The following is a 23706-nucleotide window of genomic DNA, read 5'->3' on the forward strand; positions in this document are numbered from 1 at the left end:
AATCTTAAAAAAACCCCAAACCTGCTAAATAGTTAAAGTAGAACAAATTAAGAAATTAATAAAATAATTTGCAACTTAAAAAAATGTTAGATTTCTGGTCTCACATTATTAGGTGACTTCTAGAGCTCACATGTTCTAAGCTATTGTCTAACCTGAGACTGTCCCACTTCTGTTCCTACAGAAACTGCCCACTTCTACTGCAGCGTTCTGTATACAAAATGGAACTAAACACAAAACCTGTGGCATTTCTCAGCTTTAAGAAAAACACATTGCTACTTAAAATTAAAAAGGCAAACAATACCCTTGGAGAAATATCTTTTGTGAATAAAGATAGGATTAATATATTTATTTTATCTATTAAAGAACTCATTCAGGTTGACAAGAAAATTGACAACAGGTATTAAGCAAAATAAATGCATATATTTAACCTCATTATGCTAAAATAACACAAAATGAAACAAGTTATCCCTATCAGCCTGTAAAAATTACGAAAAAAAAATTGATGAACTAATGCCAGTGAAGGTGGGAATGATCCAGGGACTCCCGAACATTGCTGATGGTTAACATAAACTAGTTAAAACCCTTTCAAAATCTATTAAAACAAGACATATCATAAGCAACAAAAATGTTCACATCCTTTGATTCTATCAGCTCATTTCTGGTAAATGATTCAAATAATAGGAAAAGCAAAGTGTAGGATGTTTTCGTTGTAGTGCTATCTGTAGTGGGATAGTTGAGAGCACCTTAATATTCAACTGAAGATAATCAAGCAAAATATATTCAGTGTACTTAGTGAACTATTATGGAATCATTAAAAATTAGCAGTTATCTTAGTGGATGGTTGTATCATGCTTCAAATTTTTAAAATTCATTTTCTAACAGCAAACACAAAAATAGCTGAATTTTTTAACGTATTTTGACAATAAGTGAAAAGTTTTATCACACTGCCTGATAAAAGGAAACTATGAACAGAAATGTTGAAAGAGGGTACCTGGGTGGCTTAGTTGATTAAGGGCCTACCTTGGGCTCAGGAGATTATCCCAGGGTCCTTAGATCAAGATCCCTGTTGGGCTGCCTGCTCACTAACAGGTCTGCTTCTTCTCCCTCTGCCTCTGCATCTGCCCATCCCACCCTGCTCATGCTCTCTCTCTCTTAAATAAATAACATCTTTAAAAAAAATTAAAAATAATAAAAAGAAGAAATGTTGATTCAGTAAAGGTATTATAAAGCTAGAATATTCTTTCACTAATTTTTAAAAAATATTTTATTTATTTGACAAAGAGATAGAAAGCACAAGTAGGCAGAGCAGCAGGCAGAGGGAGAGGGAGAAGCAGGCTCCCAGCCGAGCAGGAAAGCCCAATGTTGGGCTCAATCCCAGGACTCTGGGATTGTGACCTGAACCGAAGGCAGCTGCTCAGCCAACTGAGCCACCCAGGCACTCCATAGAATATTCTTTCACTAATTATGTTTGTTTCCTAATAAGAGAAAATGTTGCATTTATATTTAAATAGTCTTTTTTCTTTTTTTGACTAGAACCTTTTTTTTCTATAGGCATTGAAACCTAACAAGGACCTCTCACTAGCACAAAATCAAGGAAATGTATTTCTTTGTGAAGTAGGTTGGGTACATGCAGTATTTATAATCACAGATGCATGCAGCAGAAAAGCTCAGCTGATATTAACCATTTATATCATTATAACCAAGGAGTATAACCATTTATACTCCTTGATACAGATATAAAAGACCTACATTTATGTAAGGTACATAAATGTAACTTTTTGGTTTAAGAGTTTACTCATAATTGCTAAGCACTCAAGCTCTGTGAGGAAGGAGGAAGAGACCCGGAATGAAAGGAGACCATTTGCCTGAGACATGCACAAAACTTACTGTTCATGAGCAAGATCTTTAATTTCAGAATGAGCATTGTGATCAAGCATTTCCAGAATGTGAGCAGAGCTTGAAGAGATGCTCCATAATCTCCAACCCTTGCACCTGGTATAACACAAGTGCATTCAACAAGTGGGAAATTACTTGGTATAATAAGATCAGATGATGTTAAAAGACTAGTGAAAAGAATAAGGTAAGAAAACAGCTAAAAATGTTAAAAGTAACCACATTCCAACAATGAAGAGTAAATTTATCTTGGGAATGAAAATTCTTAATATTTTAAGAGATTTATTCCTTCTAATTTTAATCATATGAGTTCCAATTTTAAGCCTCTTAAGCAAAGACTCTAATATCAGAGAGTTCTTATAATTCCTCTTTTTACCCTACCCTCACAACTGTAGGATTTAAGACAAATCACACATTAAACAACAATTTTCTATAACATGTTTGGCCCTTGAAAGTAATTTTCAGAAAAAAAGTAATTCTCAGGAAATTACAATATGGACTAAAATAAGTTTTGTGGGATGGAATAGAACGCTTCTTCTAGTATGGGCATACCCCACCCCCCCATGTAAATAAATTTCAAATCTTATTAATTTTGCTATGATAACAATACAAACTAGTACAACTTCACACATTCTGTAAGAGGTGAATGCAACATAATCACAAAGCAAAGTGGATGTAGGGCTGGAGTTGTGGAATTAGTTGACTGACAATGTGTCAGGATTGTGATTGTGTGTCACACAATGTATGTTGCTAAATCCCTCCCTGAAGCTCAAATGTTTTCATTCTAGATGATCTCTAGTGTCTCTCTAGTGAATTTTCCTAATCACTCTGCCAGATACTTTAGGTTTGCCCCTCCCAATTCAACCAGCTCTTTGCCCTGGAGGTTGACCTGAGTGGGCTACGTCAACAGACTTTCTTGCCCTCTTGACATCTGGATGGGTTTGGTCAGTAGAAGCCAACCAGATCAGATAGATGGTAATGATAAAGGAGAAAAAGAGCAGGCTATTTTTCCTCCGGCTCTCACCACTACAGTTATCTGAGGCTGCCTCTGTCTCTTGTCTGAAGGTTATTGCCTTTCTAAGCAGCTTGCTGTGTGGGAACTTTTCTCCTCTGCTTCCTCTACAGGCCTAGAGGTGGAAACAGCTCTGTAGCTTCTAACCCAGGGTTTCTGCCCTTTCTCTTTATGGTCCAGGATACCCTATATCTGTAACACAGTAATTAATCTCTCTACCTATAAATTCTTCCTAAATGATCCCAACTTGAACGTGCCATCCTTGCCTATTGGGAATCTGAATCATACAACAGCTTTTTAAAAAGTGTGATCAAGGTGGGCACCTGGGTGGCTCAGTTGGTTTAGCATCTGACTCTTGATTTCAGCTCAGATCACCACCTCAGGGTCATGAGATCAAGCTCATGTCAGGCTCCAAGCCCAGCCTTACAATTCTGTCTCCTTCTGCTCCTCCCCCATTCATTCTCTCTTAAAAAAAGAAACAAGAAAACAGGCAAAAAAAAAAAAAAGAAAAAGAAAAAGAAAAAGGCGTGATCAAGGGTGTTAACCAGAATCTAATAACTAATGAAAAGTAGCTGTGTAAATTTGAACATTACTTTTAATGAGTTTTAAGGTCACTTTAAACTTATCAAAAGCACTTATTTTATAAACAAAGAAAATAATTTAAAACATCTTTCTGTTTAGATCATACTCCGATTAATCCAACAATTACCCAATTTTACAGTAAACCATCTAGATTAGATGAAAGCAATTTCTAGAAAACAATTTTCTAAGTCATTTTCTTTAATACTGCCTTTGGCAGCTTGGTTTTCTTTTCTTTCCCTGTTTTGCTGAAATAAATTAAGTGTGAATATGTCCCCAAGGGGATGGAAGTATTTAGTCAATAACATCGTTTAAAAAAAGAAGACAACTTGGCTCTATCTAATCCTTCCCCCTCAAAAAAACACCACAAATACTTTCTCATGTCTAGTTTGCTAAATGGCATATTGCCTCAAAAATAGTTTTCTCACTACAGTAGACAAGTCAGAGTAAAACCATCATATAAAATAATTTATTTTTAAGATAAGGAGTGGTCCACGGGCGCCTGCATGGCGCAGTCAGTTAAGCATCTGACTCTTGGTTTCAGAGCAGGTCGTGATCTCAAGGTCCTGAGATCCAGCCCTGTCAGGCTCTGCACTCAGTGAGGAGTCTGCTTGAGTTTCTCTTTCCCTCTGCTCTCTCTGTTTCAAATAAATAAACAAATCTTAAAAAAAAAAAAAAAAAAGAGGAGTTGTCCTGGGAAGTGACCTTACACTAGTTTTATAAAATAGTGATATGTAATCATATATAAAAATTCCTACATATTTTTTGCTTTAGGAAGCATAAAAGTTTGCACTTACATGTATAGAATACAGCCAAATTTCTAACATAGTCAGTCACTGGTTTCCCATATAAAATCTAATTTAATAATTTGCCACAAATAAGTATATAAAATTCACATCTAGGAACATTACACTATTGATTACTAATACTACATACTGATGCCATTTAAATAATGGTAGTTTTCTATTTACAACCACACTTTTGTCCTTTAGTTAAGGATAATTTTTTTTTTAATTCTTCTGATGATTCAATCTTGAATAATTAAATTATTGCAAAGCCTGTGAGCTATTGTGATTGCATAGCTATTAGGGAAATCGCCTTGCTTCAGGTATCTCTCCAATGTGAGTTAGGCCTAATTAAATAAAAATAATGAATGAGTTTGAATGCTGAGAGGAGTTGGTTCAAAGTGCAGAAAAAAATAGTTCATTATGTTGTCGAGCTGATTTTAATCATAAATGTCTGGGGCTAGCACAGAGAATGCCAATTAAAGCTGAAAGGAAGAATACTAATTAATTTCCATCAGCAGAAAAATAAGGACCCACATCATTAGTTTTCCCTCTCTTATATGAGATTGTAAACACTTTTTAAAACATAATTCTTTTTTTAAAATTTATTTTATTTTATTTATTTGACAGAGAGATCACAAGTAGGCAGAGAGGTAGGCAGAGAGAGAGGAGGAAGCAGGCTCCCTGCGGAGAAGAGAGCCCGAAGCGGGGCTCGATCCCAGGACCCTGAGATCATGACCTGAGCCGAAGGCAGCGGCTTAATCCACTGAGCCACCCAGGCGCCCCTAAAACATAATTCTGGAAAGAAGCAATATTAAGAATGTTTAAGCTTAAAAACTAACTTATTTAGTGTGAAATATTCAAATGAAAACTGGAAAGGCAATCGAGGAGCGAAGTTTTATGTGGAAATACCTTTCTGCAAATGTACATAATAGTATTAATACAGAGCTAATTTTGCATTAATTATAAACAGAAGTTGTCAGTGCTTTCAGAATAGTAATATACAGTTTACATATGACTGCAAATAACTCTGCAAGTATTTTGTGTTACTTATTCATTTGTTTTCATTAGAAATGATGTAAAACACTGAAACAAAATATTTGTCATATTTGTTTTACGGCAAAGATTCTTCCCTATTCCTCATTGCTTCTGGATGATACCAACAATATAGTTTTGTCCCAGTTAAGATGGGTACTTATTGAAAATCCACCCATTAATAACTAATGCAAAATTTCTGCAAAACTGCATCCAAATCTGCCTTGTTCTAAAATACCAAAGCCTGTCATTATAGTATCCATTATCAGTGATCATTGGAAAAATTCTAAAAAGCTCAAGGAAATTCTTAGGAAAAGTCTTCTCTTGAAGTGGGTACATATCTCCAGCCTAAGAGAAGTCAGTTGCTGTTGGAAACACAGCAGGGCTAGGACAGTGTTCCAGATCTATTAACCAGAAAGCTCTTCCTGAATTATGGGGGTTCTTCTCCAACTACATTTCAACCATAAACTGAAGAGATTAGAACCCCTGCTGGGTACTGGTTTCCAGAAATAAGTATTTCATTTTTCACATAAATCCTATTTCAACCTTTTAAAGTAATTCAATATCTGAAACATACTAATTCATAACTATTCACTCAAATAGATAATTTGAGGTTTCTGATTAGTGAATTTATAATATTCCTAAAACAAGCCACAATAACTTTCGAACTTGCCTAGTGCTATTATAAATGACTTAGTGGAGTCAGGAATGGACACAAATCTTGATTGTTCAATAAATTCTCAATTTGTTCATTTGTATACAGACAAAAAAGTTTTGAAGTGATTTTTAATTCTATATACGACCTAATCAAGTTAAATTCAGATAAATTTATTTCATCACACAGATACTTCATGTCAAATACTTTTATTTTATTTTAAAAAGCAACACTCTTAAAAGATTCTATGTAGTCGGCCCTGGATAAACTGGCCATTAAAACCTTTCTTGGTAATCAGTCATCATGGGGTCTGCTTGTAAAGCACTTAAAAACATGATCTATAAATAGGGTTCTTGGAGCCTAACTCTAGAGAATAGAAAAAGCATAACATAATACTGGGAAGAATTACACCAAATCTAATTCCAAGAGAAAAAAAATACTTTTTAACTTTTTTTCTTTAATCACATGTTACAGTTAAGTACACGGGGGGTGGGGGGGGGAGCATTATATTTTCCCAAGAAGACAATCTGGTTTTATGGCTTAAAAACATAAAAAGAAAAATAGATTAAAACAAAAACAAATACCAAAAAAAAAAAAAAAAAAACCATACCCAATCCAGTGAGTTGGATACTACATGGATTGAAGGTACCAAGGCTATGAACATATTTTTATCACTGTTCCCTAGCTAAAGGATCGCTACCTCTATGGTAGGTACTGGCCTTGTACTTATTTTTGTTGAGGATGTAAAAGTCATAAAACTTGAATTTAATCCTGCTACTCTTTTTCAGGCCTTGTTTATACAAAAGTGGTTCCAGACAATTTAATTGGTAGTACAATGTTATACAACTGTGCCATTTCCACACGTGACTGAACTGATCTAAAGTCAAAATAAACTTACTCACTCAACCATTTTGACAGTCAAAACAAAGTACTCAGTCACATTTTTCAGTACTTTGGAATGCAAATGTATAATTGAGAGTGGACACTACTAAGTTTCAGTAAAAGAACTTTCTCTACTTCTCATGAAGGTGACATCCATATCACTGTAACATGTGTGACAAGAAGACATCCTCAAGGAACCATGAAGTTTCTGCTGGCCGGGCAGGAGTCCTAGTGCGAACTCAGCCAGGATTAATATGTGAGCTATTCCTAGACCGTACTCATCACTGTTTTGAAACAATATTGATATAAAGAAACTCATATTATGCTATGTCATTTTGGCTTTCTCCATTTTCCTGGGAGCTTGAGAATAACAACCTGTGAAATGGACTGTCAAAGTAAAAGTTAATGTTTAGCTGTGTATATTAGCACCGCATTGCTATTCATTATAAAGGAAACACATCCCGATGTCTTTGTAGTTTGAGCCTTTTATCAAACTATCATTTGATTTATAAATGATCTCCAGAGGTTTTCTGATATTCTTGAAAAAAGATGAGCTGAGAAAGATTTCACTATTCTTTACTTCTTGACCTTTTCCAATATTTTTACTTAAGTTATATTTTTAACTTTTTATTTTAAAATTATAGACTCACAGGAAGTTGCAAAATAGTGCAGAGCCCTGTGACCATTTCACCCAGCTTCCCCAAAGGTGACATTTTATATAACTGTAGTATATCAAAAGTAGAAAATTATTGCTATTTCAATACTGTTAACTACAGACCTCGCTCAGTTTTCACTTGCATTCATTTGTATGTGTACAGTCTGATGAAATTTGATTCAATGTATACATTGATATAACCACCTCACTTTAGAGGTAGCAGCACTGTGCCATGCCAAACCCTGTCCCCTACCAACCACTGATCTGTTCTTCATTTCCCCAAGTTTATCATGTTGAGAACGTTAAATAAGAGCCTTGGAGACCAGCTTTTTCATTAGTTATAATGTCCTTGAGATTCATCCAGGTTGTTACAGGTATCCATAGTCCCTCCCCTTCTATTGCTGAGTAATATTCTATCGCATGGACTCATTGGAATTTGTTTAATCATCCACCCACTGAAGAACACTTGGGCTGTTTCCAGTTTGGGGCTATTAAGAATAAAGTTGCTATGAATATTCATAGGTAGGTTTTTGTATGAATACAAGTTTTCATTTCTTTGGGATAGATGCCCAGCAGTGTAACTGCTGAGTTTTGTGGTAAATGTATGTGCAGTTTTGTAAGAAAGTGCCAAACTATTTTCCAGAGGGGTTGTACCATTTTACATTCTTCCCAGCAATGCTTGAGTGATTGTTTCTCTACTCCCTCCTCAACATATGGTGCTGTTATTTTTATTTTAGCCATCTGATAGGTGTATAATGATATCTCAAGTGCGTTATGTGCCAACTGCACATTCTCCTAGTAAAATGTCTCTTCATCTCTTTTGCCTATTTTCTAATTTTCTAAAAAAAGAATTTTTTTTTGTTTCTTATTGTCAAGTTTTGAGGTTCTTTATGTATTCCAGATCCAAGTTCTGTGTCAGATTTGTTTTTTGGTTTTTTAAAGGTTTTATTTATTTATTTGACAGAAAGAGAGAGAGAGTACAAGCAGGGGGAGCAGCAGGGAGAGGGAGAAGCAGACTCCCACCGAGCAGAGAGCCCAATGTGCGGTCCCATCCCAGGACCCCAGGATCATGACCCAAGCTGAAGGCAGACACAAGCAGAAGGCAGACACAGAACCGACTGAGTCAACCAGGCGCCCCTCATATTTGTTTATATTTGTAGTTTGCAAATATTTTCTTCTAGTCTTCAGCTTGTTTTATTATGCTTTAACAGTCTGGCAGAGCAAATATTTTTAATTTTAATGAGGTCCGATTTATCAGAAAATTTTTTGTGGATCATGCTTTTGGTGTCATGTGTAAGAGCTCTTTTTCTATCCCCAGTCCCAAAGCTCTAAAAAAAGTCTCTTACATTTTCCTCTAAAGTTTTATAGTTTAAAATTTTAAATTTGAATCCATGATCCATTTTGAGTTGACTTTGTATGAGTTGTGCAATTTAGATATTCTTTTTCTTTGCCTATGAATGTCCAACTGATCTAGCAACATTTAGTGAAAGACTCTCCTCCCTCCACTGAGTTGCTTTTATGTCTTTTTGTAGGGTCTCCATTTTTTTTCTATTAATCTATATGTATATATCTCTAATTACTATAGCCATACAGAAAGTCTTAACATCAAGTAGAGTGGTATTCTCTACTATTTTTCAAATTCTCTTTTCCATATAAAATTTAGAATAAGTTTGTCTACATCTACAAAGGAATCTTGTTGCGATTTCAATAAAAATTATGTTAAACCTGTAGATAAATTTGAAGAGAATTTGATTAAGTTATTTTAAGTGCTACTTCACATGAAGCTTTAAAAGGTTTAATTTTTTAAAAGGTTCGAATAAAAAAGGCTTAAATAAATAAAACTCAATGTATTATTACTATATAATTAAAATAAAATTGTGTATTATATGTGGGTTTTTTTAACTTTTAACATTTCCATGAACAAACTTTAAGCCATTTGAAATCTCACATGAAGAAAGTAACATTGAAAAATAAAGATAACTTTCTACTAATTTTCCATTACTTTTTTTTTTAAAGTAGGCTTCATGGCCAGCATGGAGCCCACTGTGGAGCTTGAACTCATGACCATGAGATCAAGACCTGAACTGAGATCAAGAGTTGGATGCTTAACCAACTGAGCCACTCAGGTGGCCCTAGTTCTCTATTTCATGTTGTCTTCCTCTCCATAATGACATAGTACAGTTCCTTTTTTTCTTTTAAAAAATTCATGTTTACTCATTAAAACCTGTACAAAAATATTTCTACCATCAGTACTACCTCTCATGATTACCAAGTATATTTACGATTCCATAAAAGATTAACATTTTTATATAAGAAATGTTTAATGCTATTAATAATCGGAAGAATTTGCCTCCTATTTTATCCACCTCTCCAACTCTAATTACTTCTGCTCCTACTCCAGCTAACTTCTATAATGGGGGCAACTGGATGGCTCAGTTAGTTAAGCATCAAACTTGGTTTCCACTGAGGTCATGATCTCAGGGTTGTGAGATCAAGCACTGCATGGAGCTCTATTCTCAGTGAGGAGTCTGGCTCAGTCTCTCCCTCTGCCCCCCTCCCCCATAATAAATAAATCTTTAAAAAAAAAAGAAAAGGAGATAAATTCAATACATGGTTTGCTCTATACCATTCATATTCCTACAATGTAACATATGTGATTTATATCTCTATCTCGATCTCTACACCAGTATATTAGTGTTTGGTACTCATTCAAAAAAGTACTACTAAGCAAATTACAAACTTGTTCTTTGCAATCTTGTTATATTTTCAACTACTTAATATAAATTCTGTCTATATTTATATATACTATCTTTTAGAGGTTTTTAGTTTCAGATTAAATTGCAGTTTAAATAAAAGCCATTATTACTTTTGGTAAAGCACCAAAATGCATGTTGAGAACCCTACCCTTGAAAGAAGAGAAAATAGTTATAAATTTGTATGGTTCTGAGTCAAATATGGTCAGGTTTTAGATTTCACATCTAAGTATAACTTAGGAAAATGAAAAACATTTATGTGGGGAAACTTTTTTTTCCAGAAGAGGAAAAAAACTCAAACCTTTGATGTCATTCTCTTGGTGTGCTTTTAGTATCTTAAATGCCAAAAAGTTCAAAATGTGATAGACTTATAATCTAAAACTGTTCAATATAAACAAAAAATGTTCAGAGAAATAGATATATTCTTATATTGTCTCCCTGGAGAGTAATTTTTTTTTTTTACGTCAGAAAAAAATACGCCAATTATGTCTTATCTAGTGTGGTGAAGTGGAAAACAGGAAAAACTAAGATTAATATTTCAGAAAAAAATTTCTTAAGACAGTTATTTCTGTGTACCTTATAAGATACTTTTACTTTCACTTAGATTTGCTACTATGATTTAGTACACTTGACTTAAAGTAGAAGGTTTCATAGTTAACAAATGGTTCAGAGGTCTGCACAAGCTCTTGTATTTGACATAATTCTTGCAAAAAGCAGTTAACATAATTTTTTAATTTGTGAAGAAAAATTTTAGAAAGCTTAACCTTGTCATTCATCTTATTTTGGTGGCAAACACTGAAATCAAAGCAGTCAATGCATGTACTAAATCAGTTCCCTATGGTAATTACTTCACAATGTGATCCCCAAAGCAACAGAAGCAGCATTAGTAGGATGTGTCTTAGAAAGGCTAATTCGAGAGCCCCATCTGAGATCTGAATGCGAAACTGTGGGTTAGGGCCCAAGAACCTGTTTTAATAAGCTTTCCAAATGATGCTGATGGATGTCCTAGTTTGAAAAAGAATGGCTTAAGGACAATGAAGTTTCTTTATATACCTTGCCCAGAGGCCCCAAAACAAGCTTTTACGTTTAAATTCCCAGAAGGAGAAGGAGAGCATTACTTATGCCGGGTGAGACAATTCTTCATTAGGATAAACTTTGGGCTTCCCTGGGCATCTGGCAAAAACAGCAATAAGTAATGCTATTTACCATGTCCCCTGGGGTTCTTAAGAACGTTGTTAAGAATCACTGATGGGGCAAAGACTGTTTAGTCCTTCCTCTTTCTCTACTTTGGATCCAACCCTCTCCAAAGACCCTGACTTCCCTTGCTTACCCAAATCACTTCCCCTGGAAGAATAAAGGAAAGGTGATCCTGTTGGCCTATAGAAGCATACAACAAAAGGCGGGTGGTGATAGCACAGATTGCACTGAGGCCAATTTTTACTAGTTATATCACATATCACTATCTCATTTTATGTTTTCTTCTGAATGTCAAGGATCAATTCATTCATTTTCAACCCCAAATATTTTACAGAAATTAAGTGGGGGAAAAACTGGATATGTATATAAATTGGATAGCATCATAAAATTTAAAATCACAGGGGCGCCTGGGTGGCTCAGTGGGTTAAAGCATCTGCCTTCTGCTCAGGTCATGATCCCAGGGTCCTGGGATAGAGCCCTGCATTGGGCTCTCTGCTCAGCAGGGAGCCTGCTTCCCCCTCTCTCTCTGCCTGCTTCTCTGCATACTTGTGATCTCTATCAAATAAATAAAGTCTTTTAAAAAAATTTTTAAATCATAGTCATCTATATTTATATATATACACTCATATTTACATTATATAATTATAAAATATTATCAGTTTTAGTATGTATTATTAAATTATGCTGTGTATTATTATGCATATATTACATATATAAGTATATGAATATATAATATAACATGTAAATATATTACTATATAATACTATATATACTATATACTATATATGCTATATATAATATAGTACATATATGCTATATATACTATGTTTATATGCTATATATAAATATAATTACATAATATGTATATAATATAAAATATATAAATATATTTAAATATATTCATTATATATTATATATATGAATGTTAATAGAACTCTCTTGGTAATAAGACAGATCCACTAGGATTGAAAAATGATATATTCTCTTAGAACCATAAATTTAACCAATGATTTATATAAAAGGAGCTAGAATATACCAGTTTATAATTCATAAATGTCTATCCCAAGCAAATAAAATCTACAGGGTTTAAAACCCTCTAGAAAGATGAGAACTTACGATATCCTTCTAGTAAAACTCTGCCATTAGTTTTTTTCTTTGATCTAAACTAAGTATATACTGTAAACTGAGTGGTGGGGAATGGGAAGGTGAATGAGTGGTAATGTTGAGGGTTTTTATGCACTACCTCCACATCAGTCTCCCTAGGGAATGATGCTCTCATGCAGCTCAACAGCAAAACCAAGGTCTTGGGTATATCTAATTGGTCCATATTTCTAAGACAGTGTAATTTTTTTTTCCATTTTATTTATTTTTTCAGCGTAACAGTATTCATTCTTTTTGCACAACACCCAGTGCTCCATGCAAAACGTGCCCTCCCCATTACCCACCACCTGTTCCCCCAACCTCCCACCCCTGACCCTTCAAAACCCTCAGGTTGTTTTTCAGAGTCCATAGTCTCTTATGGTTCGCCTCCCTTCCCCAATGACAGTGTAATTTTGAATATAAGAATGAAACAGACTATAACCAAAACAACTATCTTCTTGTTGCCTTTATAAGGTCATACTTCTGAGGCTCCTTCCCTCTTATGATTGATATGGTTACTCTAGGCTACGAGCAATTCCTAATATAGGAACCTCACCTAAAAACTACCAGAGAATAAAGATGGCTACAGGGAAATATTAGATGGAGTGGCTTACGGCAGCCCTATTCTAAATCTTGTATCATTCTCTCTTTCATGCTCAGAGGGCAAAAATTCAGAAGGCAAGAACAGAAGTGTCCCTGGACTTAACAAAAGGACTTATCAGACTCACAAGTATTTATCCTAGTTCATTAAAGTAGAAAATCACACAGTTATTTGAGGTCAAAAGTAATAATTAATAGTATAATATATATAAATATAATATATAAAATATTATATATATATTATACAGTAGGAGACTGTTGTTTGAAGATTTCTATCAGGGAACATGATTAATACAACCTAAACCTTTCTTTCCTCACTTTTGTTAATATATGTGTTTGTGTGTGTGTGTGTGTGTGTGTGTGTGTGTATCATGTATATTATATAATATATATAATGCAGGAGGAGACTAGACTGTTGGTTGAAGATTTTCTATCAGGGCATATGATTAATACTAACTTAAAACTTTCATTTTTTACTTTTGTATAATTCATCTTCTATAGAACTGTTCAATCACAGCTATCTGTATAAGAACTTTGACTATATACATTCAAAAATGAAAATAAACAATATGGAATTCAACTTAGTAAGTATATTCTTCACAGAGATATGGATGCAACAATTCTCAAATAACTGTTTAGTTATGGTTGGACAGACCAAATGAGCAAATAAATAGATGATATTGGGAGCTATCATTTTTACTGTTGAGAAAGGTTGATACAGACATTGAATTTGGAAAAACTAAAGAATTTTACAGATTTGGATTGGAATTAGAGATATCAGTATAATCTCAACAATTTTTTTAAAGAACATTGGTTTTATTTATTTATTTTTTAAAGATTGTATTTATTTACTTGAGAGAGAGAGCACAGAGGGAGAGGGAGAAGCAGACCCTCCTGAGCAGACAGTCCAATGTAGGGCTTGATCCCAGGACCCTGGGATCATGATCTGAGATGAAGAGAAATGCTTAACTGACTGAACACCCAGGCACCCATCTCACCATTTTTTAATACGGATAGATAACACAGATATACAAACAGAACAGTAGGCAGCGATGTGATTATGTACGTGTGTGTGTGTATGTACATCTATTTCCTCATAGATCTATCTATACATGCATCTCACTGTTGAGAGGACCTAGAAGCAGTACTACTCCATTAGCAATTAGCAAACCTTATGCCCAAATTTGAGTTTCTAAATGCTGTTCTCTACTAAAGGGAACCAGAGCTCCTTGGAGACACAGCTCACTCTAGGACTGAGGCAGGGAAATGACAAAATTAACCTGTGATATTTTGTTTCTCTAAAATTTAAGGAAACAGTCATAGAAAGATAAGGCCAGTCCCAAAGGATCAGGAGCCAGCTTGAAGAGACTCACAACCTGGGACAACCTGAGTACTGAAATAAATAACAACAGTGATGGATTGTAACTTACTTATTAAAATAATTCCTGAATCAATACTGATAATAGGTACATAGATGATAGATGGGAAAAACGTTCTTCCAGTAGCATGGCAACTAATACATATAGAAGAATGATAGAGCTGAAAATCCCCATTCCATAACTAACAGAGGCAAGAAGTATCAAGTGAATATAAACTAGTTAGTGATATTTTGAAAACAAGACATTATGTAGTCTCAAATATCTCCCCACAAAATACTTATTAATTCAATAGAGCAAAATACTAACATTACAGTAGAAACATTTGGAAGATACCACCTTAACCAAATGATTAAAGTTAACATCACTGGGCCCAAATTGGTGTAAGGTGCCATCTCTTATGACACACTGAGAAGGCAACAACTTCATCTCGGTGGTGTTTCTGCCAAAATGCATGAATCTAAGCATGAGGAAACTAGACAAATAGAAACTGAGAAATGTTCTTATAAGGGTCTATTTAGCCAGAGCTATTCAATCTCGGTTAAACAGTGATTTTGTTGTTTATGCAGTAAAACTCAAACTGACCCCCCCCCCCCCCGAGGAACTTACTTAGAAGCAAGTCCAGGAAACCAGTAAAATATGGTCCACCAGTCCCTGATAACCTAACAGAGCCCAAATACAAGGACGGGTCAGGTCAGGTGGAGATAACAGAGCCCGAATGCAAGTATGAGTCAGGCCAGGTGGAGACATCCAATCACTATCTCCCTAAAGAATGTGGGCCCCGCCTTTTGGGCACCAATTCTGACCAAGGTGATAGGCTAGTTCAGATAGCTACTATAGGGTGAATTGTAATTCAATTGGCCACCCATGTGTGACCTAGCATGACTATGCAACTTTCTCTCTGTGTTACAATCTCATTGGCCACCTGTGTGTGGCCAGGCTCAACCACATGGCCTTTGCTCTATAAAAGTTAGTCTGTGGGGGTCTCTCTCTCTGTAAGAGGCAGCCCCGACCAGTCAGTTTGATTCTTGATGTTTGGCCCGAAATAAAGCTTTGCTTGACCTTTGCTTTCTATCAGTCTTGCTCCTTTGATCATGGACCTTAACAGTTCTACAAAAAACTGGCCTGAAATCTTCCAAACAGTCCATCTTGAAAGACAAAGGCTAAGAAATCATTTCACATGAAAGGAGACTAAAGTGGCTGTGAGAAAAGGACTAAGAAAATGTCTTTGTCCATAAAGCAGACAGTTTAGTTCTTAGAGGTAAAGTAGCGTAAGGAGGCATAATGTTTGCAACTTATTCCCAAACAGTCCATAAACTAGAATAACAGTAGTAGTGGTAGTAATGACAATAGTAACAATGATTATGTAAGTTTATATGAGACAAAAGAATCCAAAGTTGCCTGATTTAACTAGAAATTTGAGAAGTTAACTAAAAGGATCTATAGTCTTATTTTGAATGAATTCTTTTTAAAGATTTTATTTATTTATTAGAGAGAGAGAGAATGAAAGAAAAAGAGAGAGAGCATGAGAGGGAAGAGGGTCAGAGGGAGAAGCAGACTCCCTACTGAGCAGGGAACCCAATGCAGGACTCGATCCTGGGACTCCAGGATCATGACCTGAGCCAAAGGCAGTTGCCCCTCAATTCAAATTAATTTAATAAAAAATTACTGAGTACTAATTCTATACTCAAAGAGCTCACGGTCCACTAGAGAAGAAAAACATGTATATAATTATAGTGTAAGCATTATCATAAGTACCAAAAATGAAGTATAAGAAAGTACTAAGGAATGTTGAGAGGGAGTAACTAATTCTGTCTGATACATTGTACTAAGTACTTTATACATTAATTCATTGAACACACCAACAATCTCATTAAGGTATATACTATTTTATCCCCATTTTATAGATGAGGTAATTGAGGCCCAGAGAAGTTGAGAATCTGGCCATAGACTTTCTAGCAGTTAGGTTAGTATAGTAGTCCAGGTAAGAAACTCAGGCAGGCTGACTCCATAGCACACGCAGAAGGCTTAATGAAGAAGCAGCAATTGAGTTGATCCTTAAAAGATGAGTATAAATTCAATAGAATGGGAAGTAGAAAGAATAATATTTAAGGCTGGAGGAAAATAAAAGTGAGGAATAGAAATAATAGATATAGGTCATATGAAGGAAACTGAAAAGTTCAGGGAATAGTATGTAGGATGTGGGGAGAGAAATGGGTAATAACAGAGGTTGGGAGATTAGACAAGCTTAAGAAATAAGCGTCCATCATGAGGATCAATATATCCTTTGTTAGTAAAGAGAACGATTCTTATTATATGTACCACAATCTTGATGTAACTCAATGGATTCCACATAAGGAGTCAGCCTTTGTGACATCCAAATGAACCTAGTACTAATAAAATCTTTTTTTTTTTTTAAAGATTTTATTTATTTATTTGACAGAGAGAGATCATAAGTAGGCAGAGAGGCAGACAGAGAGAGTGAGAGGGAAGCAAGCTCCCTGCTGAGCAGAGAGCCCGATGTGGGACTCGATCCCAGGACTCTGAGATCATGACCTGAGCTGAAGGCAGCAGCTTAAACCACTGAGCCACCCAGGCGCCCCCTAATAAAATCTTATTACAATTCTCTCTCTTCTAAAATTACCAGAACACAAATCATGAGAACACTTTCACAGTGACCTCCACACCTGTATGTATAATAATTTCATTTCATAGCTATCCTATTACTGTGCAATATTGAAATTGCCAGAACTAAAAACATCTACAATGCAAAAATTCTGCCTTAGTTTAACACAAACTATATATAAACCTTTTAAGAACAGAGAATGAAACGTAAATAAATCATGTAGCTCTGCTGTTACAGCTCCTTGTTTGTCATAATATTTATGAAAACTAGGTGAACCAATTAAAGGGATATAATGAATAATATATTCCATGAACTCTGTTAGATATGCAGTTCTAACCAGTAAAACAACCAGTCATGAATGCTTAATGTTAGAACTCTGAGTTGGAAGCAGATGTAATTGATTACTCAATTAATAACTGAAAATATTATTTTGGCTTCATAGTAAATTAATTATGAGTAAAGCAAAACATGTGGCTTTTACAAATCCCTGTATTCATTTCTAGTAAATATAAATATTAATAAAAATCTGATTTCCATTTACTATAGTTTTAACCTGTCTAAAATCTACCATAACCAGAGTCTTGCAAGGACAATAAAAACATTTGAAATTTTCAAAATGTCAGAAAATATTTAAAATTAAAACATTAACAAATTCATTAGTGCCTATGTTTCATATATTTAACAAAGACCAAAAAATGAATTTAATTGTTATAAAACATCTTTGAGGGAGAGTTCTTAATTGTCTGATAAAAATCTTACTCCATTCTGGAAAGATCCTAAATTATTTGCTTGATGGACAGACTAAACTGATTAAGTGAGACAGAGACAATACTTAGGAAGCATCACAGAGGAGAAGAACATCAAAAAGGCAGGCAAACAATTTCAAAGAGAATTTGGAAATCAAAAGTTTTATTTGACTTGGGATAAAACCAAAGAATAAGCGAACAATTAAAGAAGTAGAACATTGAGTAATAAAAATGCTCTCCACCTAAAAACACTTAAAATGCTATATAAAACTCAACAGTCACCTTTTGCCTATCTAAATGGATTTCCAAGAGTAAGAAAAATCCATACGGACTTAAATAAGGGGAAAGGAACTAAAAAGTCGTGTAATAATCTTGAACTGACACCAGCTGCCAGGAGGGTATTTGTTAACAGGAATCTGAGCTTTAATGGCAAGATAAAGAAGAGAGGCTAGTCCTGGATCCCTATCATTGTGGAGTGCTGGAACTATTATCACTACGGGAAAATAGAAACCTTGAAAAGCTATATTCCCCATGAAAAGATGCATTAAAAAAAAAAAAAGGTCATACTCAATAGCAAAGGGAGATGATAAAAGGTAATTTGTCTGTTTAAACCTCAGCTCCAAATGAAAAGGTTAAAGGAATCTCAAGCTGAAAACATAATGCTAACAGGTCTTAAATTCTAGTACCTTGAGATGCCTAGCATAAGCAAATATAAATCCTTACTAAAGAAATTTATTCCTAACCCAGGCCCCACAAGATTCCCACAGATTTAATTAGCCCTTAAATGAATTCAAAATATATAATTACTAAATAAGACACCAAGAATGAAGTCAACAGAAAAAACAAACAGCAAAATTAGATCTCTGTGGACATCAGCTATTATATAACAGATACAAAATATAAAATAACTATGCTTAAAAAATTATGAAAAGAGGAAATTATAACATAAGCAAGGAAAAAGTCATTATTAAAACAAACAACCCAAACAAAATTTCTATCAATAAAAAACATAATTATTTAACTAAAAACCTAATTATAAAAATACCTTTTTCAAACAATACTTTAAACAGGGGAAAATGATTATGTACTGCTTATTAAAGGATTAAGGAATTTTTGTTAATTTTTATTAGGTGTGATAATGACATGGCAATTATTTAGAATGGCCATATTTCTTAGATGTACGTGTTATAGTATGGCATATTGTCAGAATTTCCTTCAAAATACTTTGAAAGAAATAAAAAGGAATAGATTAAAAAAATGTAGGAAAATGTGAGAAATGTTGAATCTGAGCAATATGTATATGTGAACTTTTTATAATAAAAATGTAAGGAAAACTTCACAGGAAATTAAAGAAACAAAACAAACATGCAAAAGGGAAAATAAGAGAAAGAGAGAGAAAGAAATCAAGAAAAACATTCTTTTTTTTTTTTTTTGACAGGCAGAGATCACAAGCAGACAGAGAGGCAGGCAGAGAGAGAGAGGAGGAAGCAGGCTCCCTGCTGAGCAGAGAGCCTGATGTGGGGCTCGATCCCAGGACCCTGGGATCATGACCTGAGCTGAAGACAGAGGCTTTAACCCACTGAGCCACCTAGGTGCCCCAAGAAAAACATTCTTAATTATAGAGAACTTATGGTTACCAGAGGGGAGGAGAGGTGGGGGATGGGTTAAATAAGTGATGGGGATTAAGGAGTACACTTGTAGTGATGAGCACAGGGTGATGTATGGAATTGCTGAATCACTAAATTGTATTCCTGAAACTAATATAGCACTATATGTTTACCAGCTGAAATTAAAATAAAAACTTAAAAAAAAAGAGACAGAGAAAAAATTGGGGGGGGGGGGAGAACACTCAATAGATAGTACAATCAGAATATTAGATAAAGCCAAAGAGAGAATTAGAGAATTGGAAGATGGCTCTGAAGAGGGTATTGGGACCAAGATTAAAACTTAAAGGAATGAAAAAAAAAACAAAAACAAAAACAAAAAACCACACAACAAAAAACTCACCTTCCTTTGGGCTCACTGCTGCAGGAAGACTATTCCAATCAAGGGTCCAAGCAGGGCAAGGGTGGGGGGAAAACATCACTTCAATGCCTTTTTCCTAGAAATAGGAAATAGACTCTTTAAAATTAATGAATTAATAAAATCCTGTTATGTTTTAGAAGGCCAAATTTCTCTTTTCTATAGTGGCAAGAAGGAAATAAATATTAACAATCATTAGATGTTCCTCAAAATATTAAGTCACATAAGAAATACAATGTGTTTTTAGATAGAACAATTACTTTCCTGTTTTTTTATACCAAGATAACAAAAAGTGCTATTTTAAAATTATTGCCTAAAACTACATGGAAATAAATATACCTACACTTCAAAATAAATTGGGTGTCAAAAAGAAAAGTCAACCTGAATATAAAAATTTTATCAAAAAGTTCCACACAGGGATAATAAAAAACCGATTCCATACATCCATCAAGATCTGTCTTTACATATATGAAATAGTTACAGCCTAGGAGTTATATTTACAGGATGAAAAGCCCCATTTCAACATAACACCCCAAAACATCATTCATACTAGAGAGGCTTGTAATGCCTTTAAAAATGGATTCCTCTGTTCTAACCAAATGGTTCCCAACATTTTAAGAAATGAGGACCACTTTTCAATGTATAAAAAAAACTCAAGTTCCTTCCCTATGTCAAAAGTTGTGTATTTATTTAACTGCAGACATACTGCATTTTTATAACTGTAGACAGTGTGTGGCATACATACAGATCCCCAGACCCCTTGCAATCACATTCTGGGGACATAGGCCACAGATAGATATCCATAGTTCAGGTTTTTTATCGTTAGAAATATCCTATCTGCAAGAAAAATCTCCAAGAATCGATCACTAATTTGAATCAATAAGTTCATGAGATTACTTTAAAAATTATGAAAACTTGTTGAATTTTGGTCTCAAAGGAAGTAGTATAAAGTTTTTTGTTGAGGTAGAGATATCTTTATGTCTAGAGGTCTAGAGCACTTACTTGCTTCCAGAAAAATACACATCTCTCTGACATCATCTACCGCTATTCTATTCTATTCCCCCTTATTCTAGCCTAGCCATACTAAACTTGCTCTCCCTCATTTCACCAAATTTAATCGTACCTTAGGGTCTTTTAAAAAATACTATATATCACTCACACACCATTACATTTAAAGCATACAATTCAAAAGTTTTTATATTCACAGTTGTGCCACAATGAACGCTAATTTGAAAATATTTTCATCATCTCAAAAAGAAGTCCCATATCCATTAGTAAATATACTCTCTATCTTCCCCTCTCAGCTACTTGCCCTAGGTAACTACTAATCTACCCTCTGTTTCTATAGATTTGCTCAGGTTTTATTCACTCACTGGACCCTCTGCCTAGAATACTTCCTCCAAATCTTCAGTTTATTTAGGTCATTTTGCTCAATGTCTTCACCTAGTCAGCCTCCCTGCCACCCACATAACCTCCACCACTTATCCAATATTACTTTTTGTTGCACTTATCATTACCTAAATGTTAACATATTCATGTTTTTTTTATTTACCTCCCCCACCAGAATATAGGGCCCATGAAGGTAGTCCAATTTGTTCTTCAGATATTCCACATTCAAAACAATGACTAAACATACATTTTTTGGACTAACAATAAATAAATCTAAAACCTTTGGAGAATAAGGGAAATTTTAGGGGCAAGTGTAGGCCAAAGAAAACAAAAGGAAGAAAAAAAGTGAGATATGAATGCTCCTAATACTCTACTATTTGATACTTCCACTTGGCACCAATTTCATTTGTCCTTATGTAATTGGCACAAAATACTGTGACTACACAAAAATTAATAGTTACTGCTACCTTCACATAACTTATTATTTTGATATAATACTAATTTTCCAAACAAATGTCAATAATTCACTAATAAGTAGCAAAAATAATGTCCTGCTAAAAAGAAACATTTATTGTATCTAATATGTACTTTCAAGTTAGAATTAAATGAAAATAGAAATTTTAACTTATTTTCAGATTTGAGCCTTTTTAAAAAATTGTTAACGTAATGTCCCATTTTTTATATAATCATGAGATTTGAAATCAGAAAAGGGTCGTAGAAAATATCTACTATACTCTCCTAATTTATAAATTGAGAAATGAAGACCCTTAGGTTAAACAACATACTGAAGGTATGCTAGCTTAGCTACAAAGCTGGGAATAGAATCCAAGTCACCTAGACCCTAGTAGCCTTCGTATGGGCTGCTCCCAAGCAAATGCCTCAGAGTGGCTGAGATACCATGGCAGGCCTATTCCTGAGAAACACGGAACTCTCTGACAGATAATTTAGCCTCAAGGATTCCCCACCGGCTTGCCAAAACTTTCTTAGACCTGCAATGACGTCTAAAGCTTTTCTAACCCTATCATCCTTCCTTCCCTGTCTCATGCACAGGAGTCAAACCTGCATCATTGGCTGAAGGCTCTCTCAGCTGCCTCTGTCTCCCTCCCCACTTTACCTCACAGATTTCCCTCAGTAGACCTCTTGCATATCCAACCTCATCTTGGGTCTGTTTGAGGGACCTGAACTAACACATCCCCTGTAATTAAAAATTCAGGACATTTTATTTTTTAGGTTATTACAAGACAGGTTATTTTTATAATTGTTAACTTTTCCTGAATTCAAATTTGTTATTGATTTCTCATTGTATATAAATAATGTTTTTCCTAATGTCATTTTATTGCTAGAAAAACATAGGTAGAAAAATCTGAATCACCAATTTTCTTTCAAGACTGTGTAAGTATGAATTAAAAGCAGATTTTTAGTTTGTTGAAATTTTGAAAATTAGTATTTTTAATGCAAAGCAAATTATTCTATTGATTATTATTTATTTAGAAAAACTCAACAGGTGAAACTGAGATCCCTACACAATATAGTCATCTGATCGAGATTTGGACATGCCTTGGTACCTTCTTCTAAAATCAACTATAAAATCCTATTTCATTGTTTCATCATTAGACTAACAAAGCTTAAATGATGAGATAAGGGGCTGATATCACTACAAAAATCTTGTGCTTTTCTAATTCACCAAACTTCCTGTTAATCACAGAACTCAAATGCTTCCTAAGTCAAGTGGGGAAATATAATGAATATTTTTCCAGTATAACTCAGATGAATAGCTCAAATTACTTCCTGATTTTTCCTCTATTTAAATAAATCTTTAAGTAGTTGAAGTTAAAAGCAAAACATTTTTGTAAATTGTTTAGAATCATAGAGAAAATAAAGCCTATTGGTAAAATTTCTACAATTAGTATTATCAGAAACAAATCTTGCTGCAAAGAGAGAAAAAAAATCCTATGTGTTATATAAAAAGGCATTAAAAGAAGAAAGTAAAAACAAAATTCAAAGAACTAAAAATCTTAAATTTAGACAAAACCTTGGAAAGTAAATTGAGATATTCATTTTCATAATCTTTAACTTCAAATCATCATCTCAAAACTTAAAAACAGACCAAAACCTTGCAACAAAAAAATCAGGTTAAAAGAATTTGACCAAATGTGATATGACCTTAGCCAATGTCTTGATTATTAAGAAAAAAAAAAGTTTTGACTCCAAAGACATATAATAATAAAAATCTTCAATTTACTATATCTCATTTATATGCAAAAGTGGGTAAAAGTGATATAAAAGAGTTACAAATAAAATTTAAAACAAAAATAATGTGCATAAATGATTACAAGTTGGGGTAGAATGCTCAACAACATT

General features: G+C 34.3%; 1 protein-coding gene across 3 annotated transcripts in view; it reads right to left on the reverse strand.

The window, feature by feature from the left end:
- GSTCD (glutathione S-transferase C-terminal domain containing) overlaps positions 1-23706 on the reverse strand; it is a 127638-nt gene that overhangs the window by 83861 nt on the left and 20071 nt on the right. For 2 of the 3 annotated variants that reach the window (XM_045994787.1, XM_045994792.1), the window contains exons 5-6: positions 19942-20035; positions 1888-1992 (exon numbers count right to left, since the gene is read on the reverse strand). In XM_045994787.1, the coding sequence (XP_045850743.1) occupies positions 1888-1992; positions 19942-20035 (199 nt within the window). The remainder of the gene's footprint in view (positions 1-1887; positions 1993-19941; positions 20036-23706) is intronic. The other variant, XM_045994795.1, reaches the window with a different exon arrangement.

This window comes from Meles meles, chromosome 2 (genome assembly GCF_922984935.1).
Source record: "Meles meles chromosome 2, mMelMel3.1 paternal haplotype, whole genome shotgun sequence".
Lineage (NCBI taxonomy): Eukaryota > Metazoa > Chordata > Mammalia > Carnivora > Mustelidae > Meles > Meles meles.